Source organism: Antechinus flavipes, chromosome 4 (genome assembly GCF_016432865.1).
Source record: "Antechinus flavipes isolate AdamAnt ecotype Samford, QLD, Australia chromosome 4, AdamAnt_v2, whole genome shotgun sequence".
In the NCBI taxonomy this organism is placed as follows: domain Eukaryota; kingdom Metazoa; phylum Chordata; class Mammalia; order Dasyuromorphia; family Dasyuridae; genus Antechinus; species Antechinus flavipes.
In genome coordinates, this window is record NC_067401.1 from 369860184 (window position 1) to 369875434 (window position 15251).

General features: G+C 34.8%; 1 protein-coding gene across 1 annotated transcript in view; it reads left to right on the forward strand.

Moving 5' to 3' along the window:
- USH2A (usherin) overlaps positions 1-15251 on the forward strand; it is a 998601-nt gene that overhangs the window by 61797 nt on the left and 921553 nt on the right. Inside the window, exon 3 of the mRNA XM_051996749.1 lies at positions 6997-7129. Coding sequence (XP_051852709.1) covers positions 6997-7129 — 133 coding nt within the window. The remainder of the gene's footprint in view (positions 1-6996; positions 7130-15251) is intronic.

Sequence of the window (15251 nt, forward strand, 5' to 3'; positions counted from 1 at the left end):
ACAGAGTTTTGGGATTGCTGCTAGATCACAGCTCATCTCCATGCGGGGCATCACAATATTTATCATTTTAGGAGGCAAAAAGTATGAGGTTAAGTAATTTATCCAGGGTCACACAGGTAGTAAATATCATGTTTCTGAAGCCAGATTTGAACTGAATCCTCCTGACTCCGAGGCCAGTGTTCTATCCCTTCTGACTCTCCTTGCCATATTTATTTCAAAATGGATTTGATAATGTCTTTTTCCTAATGTTTACACTGTTCTCCTGTGACTCTGTTCTTCATCCATTGACTCATTCTCTCCTCTGCTTACACAGAAGAGACTATGGGAATATGGTGTAAGGAAGCATATTTCTCCTATGTTGCATGCTTCTGAACTAGAAGGAATCAATAGAGTCCATTACAGAGACCTAAAGGTGACCTAATCAAAATGGTAGCAAATTGAAAATGAGACACCAACAGAATGAAGACTAGAGAATGACCTGACATCCTAACTTTTCTTTCCAAAGTATCTTCATACTCTTTAAATGGGGATTTAAAGACTTCCTTGCTAGAGTTACTGATCCTACCCAATTATGCATTTACGATACAACATTCACATTTTTCCACTCTTGCCTCTTACCCTAATCTAATGAAGTAAAAGAGGTAGGGGGAGAGGTATTTTCTCTAACAAATCAGAAACTCTATCTTGCATATTCCTTATCCTCTTTGATATCTGGCAAAGGGATCATCAGAATGAGCTATTGCCAGAAGCAGAACTGCCACTTTAGCCTTCATTATTTGTTGAGCCAGTGCACCCCATCAGAATTGTAAAGTGATCCAGAGATACTTAAAGTATGAAATGTTGCAAAAATCCAAAACAATTTTTATTTATATAAAGAGATTTGAGATGGGGTGGCAGCAGTGGGAGAAAGAAAAAGCTATAAGATTATTATTAGTCATCTTTTTTTTTTTTTAGGTTAAAAAAAATACAAGCGTACCTTATCTTCCTAGAACTCGGTACACATGACACTGAATTCTTCTAGTAAGCAAATTTGTGATAAGTTGATAAAAAAAAAAAAGGTCCTGAACTCTTGACTAGGGATATAATACAGTGGAAGAAGAAAATCAAAAACATGCTTTCTATCTGACTCAAAATAAAGGTGCACTTAAACTTGTAAAAGACAACATTTTTATTTGAATGATATGACAGAACTGTCACAGGAGTGTTACCTGCTATAAAGAAAGCCTAAGAATTATTACCTTTATTAGACCAGTGACACTGAGCTTTCCGCCATACATTTCTAACTTCTGTCCCTCTACAGAGACAATTTTCTTTTCTTAAATAAACTGTCATGGTAGTGTTAATATATTGTTGGCTCTCTCATACTCGGAGAATACTGCTGATATAAAACATGTATATGTTAGATTGGTAATAGTATCTTTAGTGTAGCTGACTAGAACAAATGTGTTTCCCTCATGGCTGTGCTAATGTGATAAAGGAAAATTGGCTGTTCATCAGCTTTTGGCTGGGCAAAGACAGTAGAGATGGAGCCACATTCTTTTTTATGCATTAATACCACCGAGAACTTTTCACTAGTTATATTTCATGTGCCTGCATGTTGTACAAAGATGTTGTAAAACATGAGATAATGCTACAAATAACAAAGTAGAAAAGCCTGTATCTTTTATAATGATAACAGTCAAACACCAAATGACAGTAACAGGCTGTAAAAAATGGGATGCAAAAAAGGCAGTATAACTGTCCTGCTTCATGTAACTTCATGTATGTGAAAGGCTTTTCTTGAGAATTAAAGAAAATCTAGTTTGGGTTACTGATATTTAAAGAAAGTGATAAAAATTAAAAGGTTCAATTGGAGCAAACAAAAGTCACATTGGCTAACTCTAGGGAAAGCTATTGTTGCTAGTAAATATGATTCTGAGGCTATAGGTGGTTTTTTTTTTCCCCTAAAGGAGAAAACGCCCTTATAATTATCCAAGTCATAATCTTATAGAAAGATAATTAATAGTTTTTTCTTGATCAATTTGATACAGCTTTAGGAATCCTGGGATAGTATTTAGGTTATTCACTTATGATTTTCTAAAATCAAATCTTCAGGGTCAAATCTTGCAATTGTCTGACATTATATTATCTTGGAAGCCTTTTGTTTGACCCCTTCAACCCCTTTGTTCATAGGGACACTGTGATTTCCATTCACATTTCAGTTAAGAATATTTAGTCCCAAAGAAGAGCTGCACAAACTAGTCGTGTCTTTTGACATCAGTTTGATTGAAAATTTAGCCAATCATTTGGATGCTTTTTGTACACTAGACCAAAGAATTTTACTGGGAGGACTGGATAACTAAATTAACTAGTTATTAGATGTTGTATATTATTAGGGAACTATCTTTCACTTTTTTTTCATTCACTTTTGTACATAAAAGGTACTTAGTAAATATTTTTTAATAGTCACTGTCTAAAGACACTCTAATTTACCTTTCCCTACACTGTCCCCCATACATTTTCTTGACTACTAGAAATGTCAAATACATACATACACATGTATATACACACATATTGCTATTGAAAGCACATCCAAAGATAGCATAAATAGGAAATAGATACTAAGCCTTGGAATGAACAAGGTTAAAGTCTTGCCTCTGGCACATATTAACTGTGCTAGCATAAATCGATCACTTAATTTCTCAGGGCTCCAGGCAACTCTTTAAAAAAATTTGTACCTGGATTTGGAGTCCAAAAAACTTGAGTTTGAATAGTGTCCAGACACTAACTGGGCAAGTCACTTAACTTCTATGTCTGTTTTCCTCATCTGTAAAATGGGATTAATAATAGCATGTAATTTTTGTAAGGTTTGGTGAGTTAACATATAAAAAGTGCTTTGTGAACACTAAGTTGCACTTAAATCCTGATTATTGTTATCATTACTATGAGTTATAGATCCTTATTGAAGGAAATTTCTATGGTATTATCAGAGGTCCAGATAGATGAGAGTCAGAAAGGCAGAGATGGCTCACACTAACTTGGTGGAAAAAACAGAACACAGGTTGATATTTCAAGAAAGTTGGTTTTTAATGTTGGTCTGAATTTTCTCTACCTATAGATTGATACTTTCTAGTTTTCCTGGGGAGATAAGAGGTTAAAGACTTTCCAAGAATTACAAAGACACTGAGTTCTTAAGGTTAGATGTAAAACTAGGTGTTACTGGTATCCTATTCATTATGCTATACTGTTTATTCAGAGATATTTTTATGAATCACTTGAATGAACTGATATCTAGTGTCAATCACACATTTGGTATTCCCTAGGCATGTTATAGCTTTTTTTTTTTTTTTTTTTTTTTTTTTTGCTGGGGTCCATTTAGCGTCTTAAAGCTCTTTCCTCATTGTCTAGCTTGTCCTTGGATTCTGATGCAGACAGTGCTGCCATCCTCTACTGTCTTGGGGACATGGGAAACTGCTGCTAGAATGCCAATGGAGAAATTTCAAATCCTCCAGGTCTCCAAAGTTCATAAGATCCTTTTCTGACCAATGGGTGGGGAGGGGCAAGGAGACTGACTGAGGCTCACTAGTTCACTGATGACTCAATTGGATGCAAAGGTTCTCTTGAATGCACAATTACAAACTATCTTGATAATTTTATTCATGCTCCTAACTTGTTACCAAATCTTTTCAATCAATTTGAATTTACTTTCTGGGCAACATTACTTCATGGAATCCAATGATTTTTTAAATTACCTAAAGACTTTGATTTGGTGATTTAATCAATGGAGATATTCTTACTAAGTGATAGGCATCAGTGCATAATATCTAGTTTTTAGTTGTCTTATCCTCCTTGACCCCATTTGGGGTTTTCTTGGCAAAAATACTGGGATGCTTTGCCATTTTCTTGTCCAGTCCATTTTGTAGTTGAGGAAACTGAGGCAAACAGGGTTAAGTTATTTGCCCAGAGTCATACTAGTAAGTATCTGTGTACAGGTCTTCCTGATTCTGCCCAGCATTCTACTTCATCACTTAATAAAATAAAATATTATAATAGGGAGGAAAATGTATGTTTTGGAATCTGGAATACCTGATCAGGAATATTTTGGAGTTGGGAATCATTGATATGAGTTGTCACATTCTACCTACACCTTTGGTAAGTGCTGGCCTAAGTATATTCCTGAGAGTACTGGCTCTGGAATCAGAGGACAAACTATTTTGTGTGACTTCATCAAGTTTCTTAACTTGGGTTTCAATTTCCCTATCTGTTAATGAAGGGTTGATCTAGATGGCCTCTGATTTCTTCCTATGATTTTTCTACTAAATAACAGGTGAGTTGGGATTTACAAGAGCAGAGGGAATTCCAAACTCTGATGAATCTGGAGATCGTTTTATTTTACAAATTCAGACAGTGATGGAAACTCTTTAGTCAGTTAACATTTATTTAAAAAAAATGTAATGTGTACTGGCAGAAAAATAATTAAAGCACAGTTCTGCCCTCAAGAACATTATAATTTAATTTGTTAGAAGTAAAATTGTGCATGTAATTGTAAATGCCAATGAGTATTTTATTTTACTTCTCCTGTTAATGATGCCACTTTATATATGTAACTGATGAATAGTTCTCACAACTTTCCAATTGTGTAATCTTTTGTTTCTTGCAACAACCTTGTGATATAGTCTGGAAGCTAATCTGATCTGTTTATAGCTAAGGAAATGGAAACAAATTATTTAAAAATATTTATTAGTTTTCAAAAAATATTTTTATAAGATTTTAATTTTTTTTCTCCTTCCCCTCCTCCCATGGTAATCAACCTGATGTAGGTTATACTTGTGCAATCACATTAAATATATTTCCAGATTAATCATGATATGAAAGAGGATCAGTACAAAAGGGAAAAACCACGAGAAAGAAAAACAACAAAAACACCTGAAAATAGTATGCTTTGATTTTTATTTAGACTCCTTAGTTCTTTTTCTGGATGTGGATAGCATTTTCCAATATGAGTTTTTTGGAATTGTCTTTGATAAACTTTGTTCTTCTCAGAAATACAGTGATCTGAGTTGATCATTCACACAATGCTGTTGTTATTGTGTACAATATTCTCCTGGTTCTGCTTATTTCACTCAGCATCAGTTCATATGAGCCTTTCTAGGTTTTTCCAAAAGCTATTTGCTCATCATTTCTTATAGTACAATGGTATTCCATTAAATTCAATTATCACAATTTGTTCAGCAATTCTCGATGGGCATCTCTTCGATTTCTAATTCTTTGTCACCACAAAGATAGCTGCTCTAAACATTTTTGTACATGGGGTCCTTTTCCATTTTTTTAAATGATATTTTTGAGATACAGAGGTAGTAGTAGTATTGCTGGTTAAAGAAACAATTTTTAAGTGTGATTGAATAGAAAGAACATTGTATTCTGAATCCAAAAACTTGCAGGGGAATTTCTTCTTTGTTACTTATTATTTGTGTGATTTTTACTGGTTCTTCTTTAATATGATGGTCCCTAACTATCTGTTCTGGGTGATCTTTCTTTACATTCTCTCACTTGGTGACCACATCATTTCCTAGACATTCTCATCTCCAGGAAGATGACTCTCAAATTGATATACTCTAATATCTCTCCTGAGCTCCAGGATTTTATCACTATTGCATCACATACTTCAAAAATATCAAACTCATCATGTCAGAAATAATCATTCTCTTTCTCCATCAATACCTCACTTCCAACATTTTGCATTTTTGTTGAGTGTTTCATTCCCCCCAAATACTTTGTATTAATTTGTGTGTGTGTGTGTGTGTGTATGTGTGTGTGTGTGTGTTTGTGTAAATAAATAAATATATATAGTCGGTATATGCTGTAACTGTATAATAGGCTTCCCTACTATATTTAGTAGGATAAAGTAAATACCAACACATAATATTAATTTGTGGTTTTCTAAGTCATTATGTAACCTCAGGGATCCACTTCTATTTGTTTGACACCACTGATCTAGACTTATCCTTTCTATAGAAATAGATTTTAAATGATGGCTTATTCCATTATGCATCTGCTACATTGCCTGATTTTTCAACTCCATGTAATGAGATACTTTCTACTATTATCTCCCCTCCCCCCAGTGCTGTTCTGCCTACTTGACAGCAGGGGCTTTCTTTTTTATTAATTGTATCTCTAGTGTCTGACACATAGTAGGTACTAAATAGATGCTTTTTGGATTAGACTCGTTTATTCTTTAACACAATCATGGTTACTGTATTTATTATCTAGGAGTATAAAGAATAATCTTTGAAACACATTTAATAAAATAATTAGTGATGTTTATATAGGTTTTATGATTTGCAAAGCACTTTTACAAATACCATGAATGCCAGGTTAAGAGCTTTTGAGTGAAAGATTTGTAAATTGTCACTTCTGTCTTATAGATGAAGAAATGGAGGTTCAGGGAGGCAGATAGAATGTGTAAGCACCTGAATAGCACGTACTGCTTATTTCTTTTCTTTGTCCTGGTATCCTCATTACTGAGAACTTAGTAGGTGCTTAATAAATGATTGCCAATTTACTAATTGTCTTATTTTCCTTTCAAGGAATTAAAAAATTAATATGTACAGTTAGGACTACACCATTTTAAAGTTTCTTTCAGGGCTAAACATTATATTTTTATGATATATGTTTGGTAAAGATTGGATATGGAACTTTAACTTGGCTCTTTTGAAGTCCTAATTTCAATGTCTTTTCAATTACATTGCCTAATTTATGCATTTTCTGAGCCAATCCACTTTGCTTTCCCTGAATTTTTCCATTTAATCTCTAAATTTCTAAAAGTGACGAGAAAAATGCAAAAACAAATATCATTTTGCAAGACCTTACTAAAAAAAAAAAAACTATTCACCTAAATTAGACATTAACAATTCAGATTGCTATTGAACTAGCAATGTGGTCAACTAAATAGTCTCTAAATTTTAATTTTTGTTTTAATAAATTTAAAATGTCTAATGGCGATGAATTTTTTTATAGATACATCACAGAAAAATCAGTTTCTTCATCAATGGTTTGGAAGATGACCACACAGCTTTTGATGTAAGAACTCTTAGTGGTCCCCTTTCAGATCTTGCCTCTGGGGCTGTGAGAATTGGACAAAGTTCAAATGGTAAGTTTCATAACTTGAGGGTTAATGTTTCATTCAACCTATATTTTCCTGGGGAAAAAAAGTCAATCAAATCATTGTTGTAAAAGCTCTGTGAATCTAGATGTTCAACCACACCCTGCTGTGAAGAGAACTCTTCTGCAATGTAAATAATCATCTGTTTTGTATCTCTACCTGTAGAACTTTATTAAAATGAGGTTTCTCATGAGTTAGCTGATATGAAAAGGGCATATTAGCTTCATGGTGAAGCAAATTGAAAACTGATTACTAAATAATTTTTGCATATTAAGGAAAGATTGGATGGTATTTTGCCGACTTGATATTACATCATTATTAAGAAGTATCAACTTTTCCCATTGGTATGATATAAACATTACTCAAAAATGAGTGGCTGATTTTAGTTTTTAGTGTGATTGTGTGTGTCTTTCTCACACACAGGTTTAAGTAAATTTAAGCCAATGAGTTGTTGGCATATAGTCAACAAGTGGTTTGGAGTGGGATTGGGTGGGAAATGTACAGAGCATACTCATAAATTGTATCTGCCTTATTAACATTTTCTCTATGACTTTTCTAAATTTAGGCAATTTACAAAATAATGACAAGCTCTGACATGTTGTTTTTGCTGACAGTTTGAGAGGCCTCCAGAACAATTCTGCTTAGATCCCCCTCAGGCGTCTAAAAGAATTATCTTTAAATTTCAGATTATTTGACCCAAGTGACTCATCCATTTCATTTTAGAAGTTGAGAGTTCTGGTGTGAAGAAATCTCCCTTCCTCTTTTCCCTTTTTTTGGGAACTAGACCAGAATTATCACATTTTAGAGCAATAAAATCCCAATACTTCACGAACCAGATCAAAATGTAATTGAAAAATGTTTAATAAAACAAATACAAATAAAATACAACACACATGATGTTAATTAGTAGTTTTCTAAGTTGGTAGGTATGGTATAAGTTGGTAAGCCAGCAGAGATCTATTTTCTATTTGAGTTTGATACCACAACTTTAAACCAATTCTTTTTATAGGAATAGGTTTTAAGTGATTACTCAAATCACTTCTACACTTGGATAATAAATATTATAATTATATTTATTATCTGTGAATATAAACAGTAAATTGATCACATATAGGCTAACAAAAATAAAGCTGATAGCTAACATTGATGTAGGGCTAGAAGGATTGCAATATCCTTTTACAAATAACATAGATGTGAAGATAAGAGCCCTTGACTGAAAGATTTTCAAATTGCTGTCTTCATAAGATTGAGTTAAGTAATATGAGTGTTGTCTTTAAGTTATAGACAAAGAAACTGAGATGTGGGCAGACTTGCTCCATGGCCATGCTATGTGTAGAGACCTAAATTTGGAGTCAAGAATATGAGATGTCAGAAATGAAATTCACATCCCTCCTCTATTCCTAATGAGCTTTGTGATCATGGTCAAATATTTAAGTTCTCTGACCTCAATTTCTTAATTTTTAGTACCTAGTTCACAGTGTAATTGTAAAGATCAAAAGAGAGATTTTTGGAAAGATTAAAGCACTGTAGTTATGGGGTTTTTGTGTGTGTGTGTTCTTAGGTCCAACTTCAGTAATTTTCCATCATATTATACTGCTTTATTATGAAATTAATTTCTATTTGATGCCTTTGACTGGCCTGTGGACCCCTTTTTACTTGGTAGCCCCTGAGAGATCTCCCTCTTTCCTCTATGTGCTTTAGTAGCATTTTTCTTCTCTTTTACAAAACCCATGCCATTTTGATGTTCTTGTCTTTTTTTTTTTTTCTTGGCAGCTTAGAACTTAGCACAGTACATGGCACATAGTAATAGTTTAAAAAGTGCCTGTAGACAAACTGACTTCTTATAAGTTTCTCTTTCTAGCTTGTTCCTGATAACTGATACATTTTGTAGATAATTCACAGTGAACATCTTTTCTTAACTTGATGTATATTCCACTCAGCTCCTTACTTTGTTTTGAAGGTTCACTCACTCTAAGTTCACTTAAAACAGAAAGCTGTTTTCTTTCTTTCTTTCTTTTTCTTTCTTTTCTTTTTTTTAAGCATCTATGTTTGTCAATCATTAAAGAAAAACTTATTGCTTATGGCTCATTATATCAGCATATTCTGAATGGATGGAGGAAAAAGCACTTTAAGTACATATTATGACCCAAACACAGTGCTAGATACTGAGCATACAGATGACTTCGAAAGCAAATAAGATTCCTGTTCTCAAGGAGCTAATATGGGGAAACAATACACATAACTGAGGGGGGTGGCTAGGGGTAGATGTCCTCAGGGATGGTGAGTTAGGCCATAGGAGATTATATTGACACACCCCTTCCAGGAACAATGGCAGAGTTGATGTGATCATGATTTCCGTTCCTCTCTCCACCCCAAACCCAGAAGGGAGAGACCCTAATACCACAATAACAAATTAAATAATGTGAGTCTTTTCTAAATTTAGTTTCCACTAGTACTTTAAAGGGTTATAGTGCATGTAAGTGCTCCCCTGTAAACTTCTGATGGTTGGATAATAAGATTTGTCTATTCTATGCAGCTTGGGATGACTAAATCCTAATCCTTTCAATACACTAAATGTTGAACTAACTTTTCAATATAGGAAGCATAGACTTTAATATGATGTTTTTTTTTTAACTGAATGAAACAAAATTTAATCTTGATTTCTTGTTGCAAAATACTTCTTTGGAAAGTTGATTTTGATTTTTAATTTTTAAAAAAATTTAAATGTTGTCACTAATGACTATAGTAGAAAAAAAAGATCTTTTAAAATACTTTTAATCTTTATTGCATCAATTTATAGGTACAGTTGTACCTACTGTATCTTTTCTCTAATTAGAGGTGGCACAGGGACTGGCTCATTACTTCTGCTTAATGAGCCAGGCTCCATGCCACCTCTCTAATCAGAAAAGAGATAGGTACAGAATGTTCCTATGGACTTATTATAAATCATTCTTTTTTTTTTTTAATCAAAAAATTAAGTCACTGCTCTCCATACTTTTGTCCATATCCAAGATGGTTTCATTCAGGAAAGGTAATTGTGCAAGAGAGATCACTGTGAGCTGAATTAAGGGAGCTTTCATGCAATTCAGGACCGGCTGTTTTTGCCTGGATGCTTACACTGTCTCACACAGAAGTAGCTCAGATGATGGCCTATGGCCAGTTCCTCCCATCCTTCTGATCTGAATGTGTCCTCCCTTTCTATCTGGGAAGGCACTGTGCTGTGGCATTAGGCAGACACCTCACTTCAGTCCCCAGTTTATGGTACTGGGCATGACAGGGGCTGGATTTCCACATGTGAGTTCTCAGATGGTTCTTAGCACCTGAAAGATGCTATTCTTTTCCTTTCTTCCTTCCTCCCTCCCTTCCTCCCTTCCTTCCTTCTTCCTTCCTTCCTTCCTTCCTTCCTTCCTCCCTTCCTTCCTTCCTTCCTTCCTTCCTTCCTTCCTTCCTTCCTTCCTTCCTTCCTTCCTTCCTTCCTTCCTTCCTTCCTTCCTTCCTTCCTTCCTTCCTTCCTTCCTTCCTTCCTTCCTTCCTTCCTTCCTTCCTTTTTTCCTTCCTTCCTTCCTTCCTTCCTTCCTTCCTTCCTTCCTTCCTTCCTTCCTTCCTTCCTTCCTTCCTTCCTTCCTTCCTTCCTTCCTTCCTTCCTTCCTTCCTTCCTTCCTTCCTTCCTCCTTCCCTCCCTCCCTCTCTCTCTCCCTTCTTTCCTTCCTTCCTTCCTTCCTTCCTTCCTTCCTTCCTTCCTTCCTTCCTTCCTTCCTTCCTTCCTTCCTTCCTTCTTTCCTTCCTTCCTTTCCTTCCTTTCCTTCTTCTCTTTCTTCTTCTTCTTCTGCTATTCTTGAAATGAGCAAGAATGAAAATTTTGTTGTTGTAGCTGCTATAATTTTAATAGCCTCCTGTGACAAAGAAAAACAAGTTAACAAAATTTACATTTCACTGCAACTTATGCAATATTAGGAGAATTCCATTTAATCATATTAATCTTTGTTATATTTTGTAGAAAAACTGTCAGTCTAACTGCAAATTATTATTGTAAGAACAGCTGAAAATTATTTATTACTTAGTCATCAGAACTAGACCTGTGATTTCACTGATAGAAGGAATTACCCCAGTAAGGAATCTTCCTCCCACAAAGCAGGCCAGTTCTTCCCACTCAGTCTCTCTCAGTAACTTCTCTGTAACACATGATTTTGCAGTTTTCTAGAGAGCTCTAAGGACTAATGTGATTTTATTTGAAGTGTAACAGGGAATGTGTGTCTGAGATGGAACTTAAACCTACTCTTCTTAGCTTCAAGGGCAGCTCTCTATTAATTATGCCCCATTTCTGCCAGATGTTTAATGTATTTAATCTTGTTTGGCATTCACAACTACCCTGCAAGGTGAGTGCTATTGTTATTTCCATTTTAAAGGTGAGGAAATTGAGGTTTAGAGGGGGGAATTCCTTACCCAGGGTCACAGAGCAATCAAGTGTCAAATGGAATTTAAAATACTGTGCCACTGACTGTCTTGGGTCTTCCTGGCTCTTAATTCAACTCACTATTAGCTATTTCTTATTTATTTTTATATTCTATTTTTAAAAAATCAATTCTTCCCACCCACTCTGCTTTCTAGATCTAGACCTATTTCCTTGTATCTAACCATGCATATATACCAGGGGGAATCTGGTGATGAAATTATAGTGAGCCTTGGGGCAACTCACAGTATGGAGCTTTTCTCACAATATGAGTACAATCACTTTCAGAGTTAGAAATCTGAAATATATGCTGAAGAAATCTAATGATCAGATATTCACATGTCTGTTGATGCTCTTCAGTTTTGCTTCAGAGATGGGAAGTCCTTTCAGGTGAAGGCTACATCTTACATTATATCTGATCCAGAAGGCCATTGATTATCAATAAATCAAAAAAGTTAATCCTACTCACAATGTCAGGTTTTTATTAGAACACATAGGAGGAAACAACTAGGAAATAAAGAATTAATATCTGCAAGTACTTTCTTCTTCTTCTGGGTTCCCTATTCTCTATTTGCTCCACTTCACTAGTATTTTCTGAATTCCTGAATTAGATGGCATCTGCCACCCTCCACTTGGCCACAAATTGTGAATGAGACATCTATCCCCTCTTTCATCAGTACAGAGAGAATTGGAATTTTTCAGAAGAAAGCTTTACTGGAAAGCAAAAGCAAAAGAAAACACATTTATAGAAATGATTATAAATCAGCTTTTTACCCTAATCTAAATAAAATCTAGTTATAGATTGACTTAATTGACATAGCAGTCCTCTGTTCCCTTTAGTTTTTTCAGTCCTTTATTCAGACATTTAGTCTGAGGTAAGTGTAACTCTCAGACTTTGTGAAAATCTCAGTCCCCTTATGAATTCTATCACTTGTTATGGGCCTACAACTCCATCTTCTGAGCTCTGTTATATTGTCCTGGTAGACAGAAGCTATGCTAATCTTCTAGGTATTTTCTAGAGTCCAGCCTAGGCTCCTTCCCTTGCTCTACTCCATATATATATATATATATATACATATATATATATTCATTTATATGTATACATATGAATATACAAGACAGATATTATATAAGACAATTGGGAGAGGAAGCTGGGGAAGGAAAACTTATTTTAGGAAATTCTTCATTTAAAAAGTAATGCTTGAAGGGAGAAAGATAATTTTTAGAACTCAAAATCTTGCAAAAATGAATGTTATAAATAACCTTTACCTGTACTTTGAAAAATAAAGTACTATTAAGTTGGGGTGCTGTATGTGTATGTGAAGAAAGTAGTGGTTGATCTGGACCTTGAAGAAAATTAAGGATTTTGAGATGTAGAATTGAGCATGGATAAGTCTTCCTGACTCCAAGCTGGGCACTCTATATACTGTACCACCTGGCTGCCCTACTGTAATATTTACATAATGGAATGAAGATAATATAATTTGAGGAAGGAGAGAACACTAATTAGGGGGGCCAGAAAAGCTCCCCATGGGGAGTAGAAGCTTAAATGAGAATGGAAGAAAGATCTTTAAGAAGCAGATGTGAGGAGGCACATAATCTAGGCATAAGGGATTCTTTGTTTGAAGGTCAGAGGCAGGGGATAAGTGGAATTGTGGATTCATTAAACAACTAATAATCCAGTTGGGCTAGAATGTAGAGTGCATGTAGAAAGACACTGAATGAGATCACAGTTAAACAAGAATAGAAAGAGACTATGAAGTGCTTTACATACTAAATTAAATAAAGGAGTTTGCATTTTATGCTACAGTTAATTGATAATCATTTATTATGCACTTACTGTATGCAAGCACAATGCTAACTAAGTGGGGATATGAATTAAAACAGAAGACAATTGCTCCTTTCTCAGAGCTTACAGTCTAATGGAAAAGACAACAAACACATATATACAGATAAATAGGAAAGGAATGAAAAGACACTAGAATTAAGAGATGAGAAAGGCTTCCTGTAGAAGATGGAATTTCAATTGGGACTTAAGAAAGCCAGGCAAACCAGGAAGCAGAGATGCAGAGGGAGAGTATTTCAGTTTTGAGAAAAAGTGCCCTGAGTCAAGAGATCAACTGTCCTATCTATCTATTCCAGTGGTACTAGATGAAAGATTCCATGATAGGGAGGAAGGTATGAAAAAAATGGAAAGATGGGGAGTGGGTTTTGAATGGCAAACAGAGGATTTAATATTTAATCTTTTTTTTTTTTTTTTTTTTTTTTTTGCTAGGAAGTGTTGTGTCTGAAGTCAGATTTGAATTCAGATCCTCCTAACTTCAGGGCTGTTGCCCTATTCGCTGTGCCATCTAGTTGCCCCCTTTATATTTGATCTTGAAGAAATAAGAAGCTACAAAAGTTTGAGTGGAAAATGACCTGATCAAATTTGCACTTTAAGAAGTCATTGAAGACTTTTAAGAAGGGAAATGACATAGTTAAATCTACACTACCTTATGTTTGAGGGAACTTATTTGGTAGCTATGTAGATGACAGATTGGAGAAGGAGCCTGAAAATAGATGTACCAATTAGGAAGCTATTACAAATTCATGTGAGAGGTGAGGAGAGACTGAATTAGGGTGATGATTGTATCAGTCTTGAAAGTGAGATGCAAACAAGAGCTTTGATAGACACAAAATTGAAAGTCTTAACAAAAGATCAGATAAGGAAAAGTAACAGTGACAAAACATCAAAGATGACTGAGGTGACCTTTTGAACAAGTGAAATAATCATGCTCTTCTCAACAGAAAAAAAGATAATTTTGAAAGAGATGTATTTGTGAGAAAAAGGATTCCTGTTGTAGGCAAGTCATCCAAGTAGAAATGTCCATATGATGATGTGTTTATTACACTTCAAAAAAAGTTAGAACTGGATATATAAATTCCATAGCCAATCAACTATCAAAATTTGAATTTTCTACCCCCACAATTCATTTCTTGTATATCCCTTTTCCTCCCCTCCATAGCTACCACCTTGTTTCAGATTCCTCACTTTTGTAACTGACTACTGCAAAATCCTTCATTTAGTCTCCCCATCCCAACTGTCTCCTCATTCTAATCTGTTAATTATGTAGCTATCACATGATTTTTGTAAAACTCAGACCTGACCATATCACTTTCCTACTCTAACTTCAGTGATGTCCTGTTGATTACCTTTGGGATAAAATTTAATCTTCTGTTTTATATTTAAAAACCTGCCAATGTGACCCCAATCCTGACTTTCCAGCCTTCTTATATATACTCCATGTACAATATAATCTAGCAAAACTGTCCATTTTAATATTTCTTAGTACTCCATCTATTTCTAGGCAATACTCTGGGAGATCAAAGCATTATTGTTGATTTAGTCATGTCCAACCCTTTATAATACTATTTGGACTTTTTTTTTTTTTTTTTTTTTGGTAAAGATACTAAAGTGGATTGCCATTTCCTTATTTCCTTCTCCAGCTCATCTTACAGATGACGTAACCAAGGCAAGAAGGATTGTTACATTATTATTAGCCTGTATTATATTGCTATGTGCTTATGTAAATTGTGTATAATGCCTCCCATATTGATGGATGTATGCATACCATGTATATCTGTTACAAAGTTCTGGCCCATATTGATGGATTTATCCCG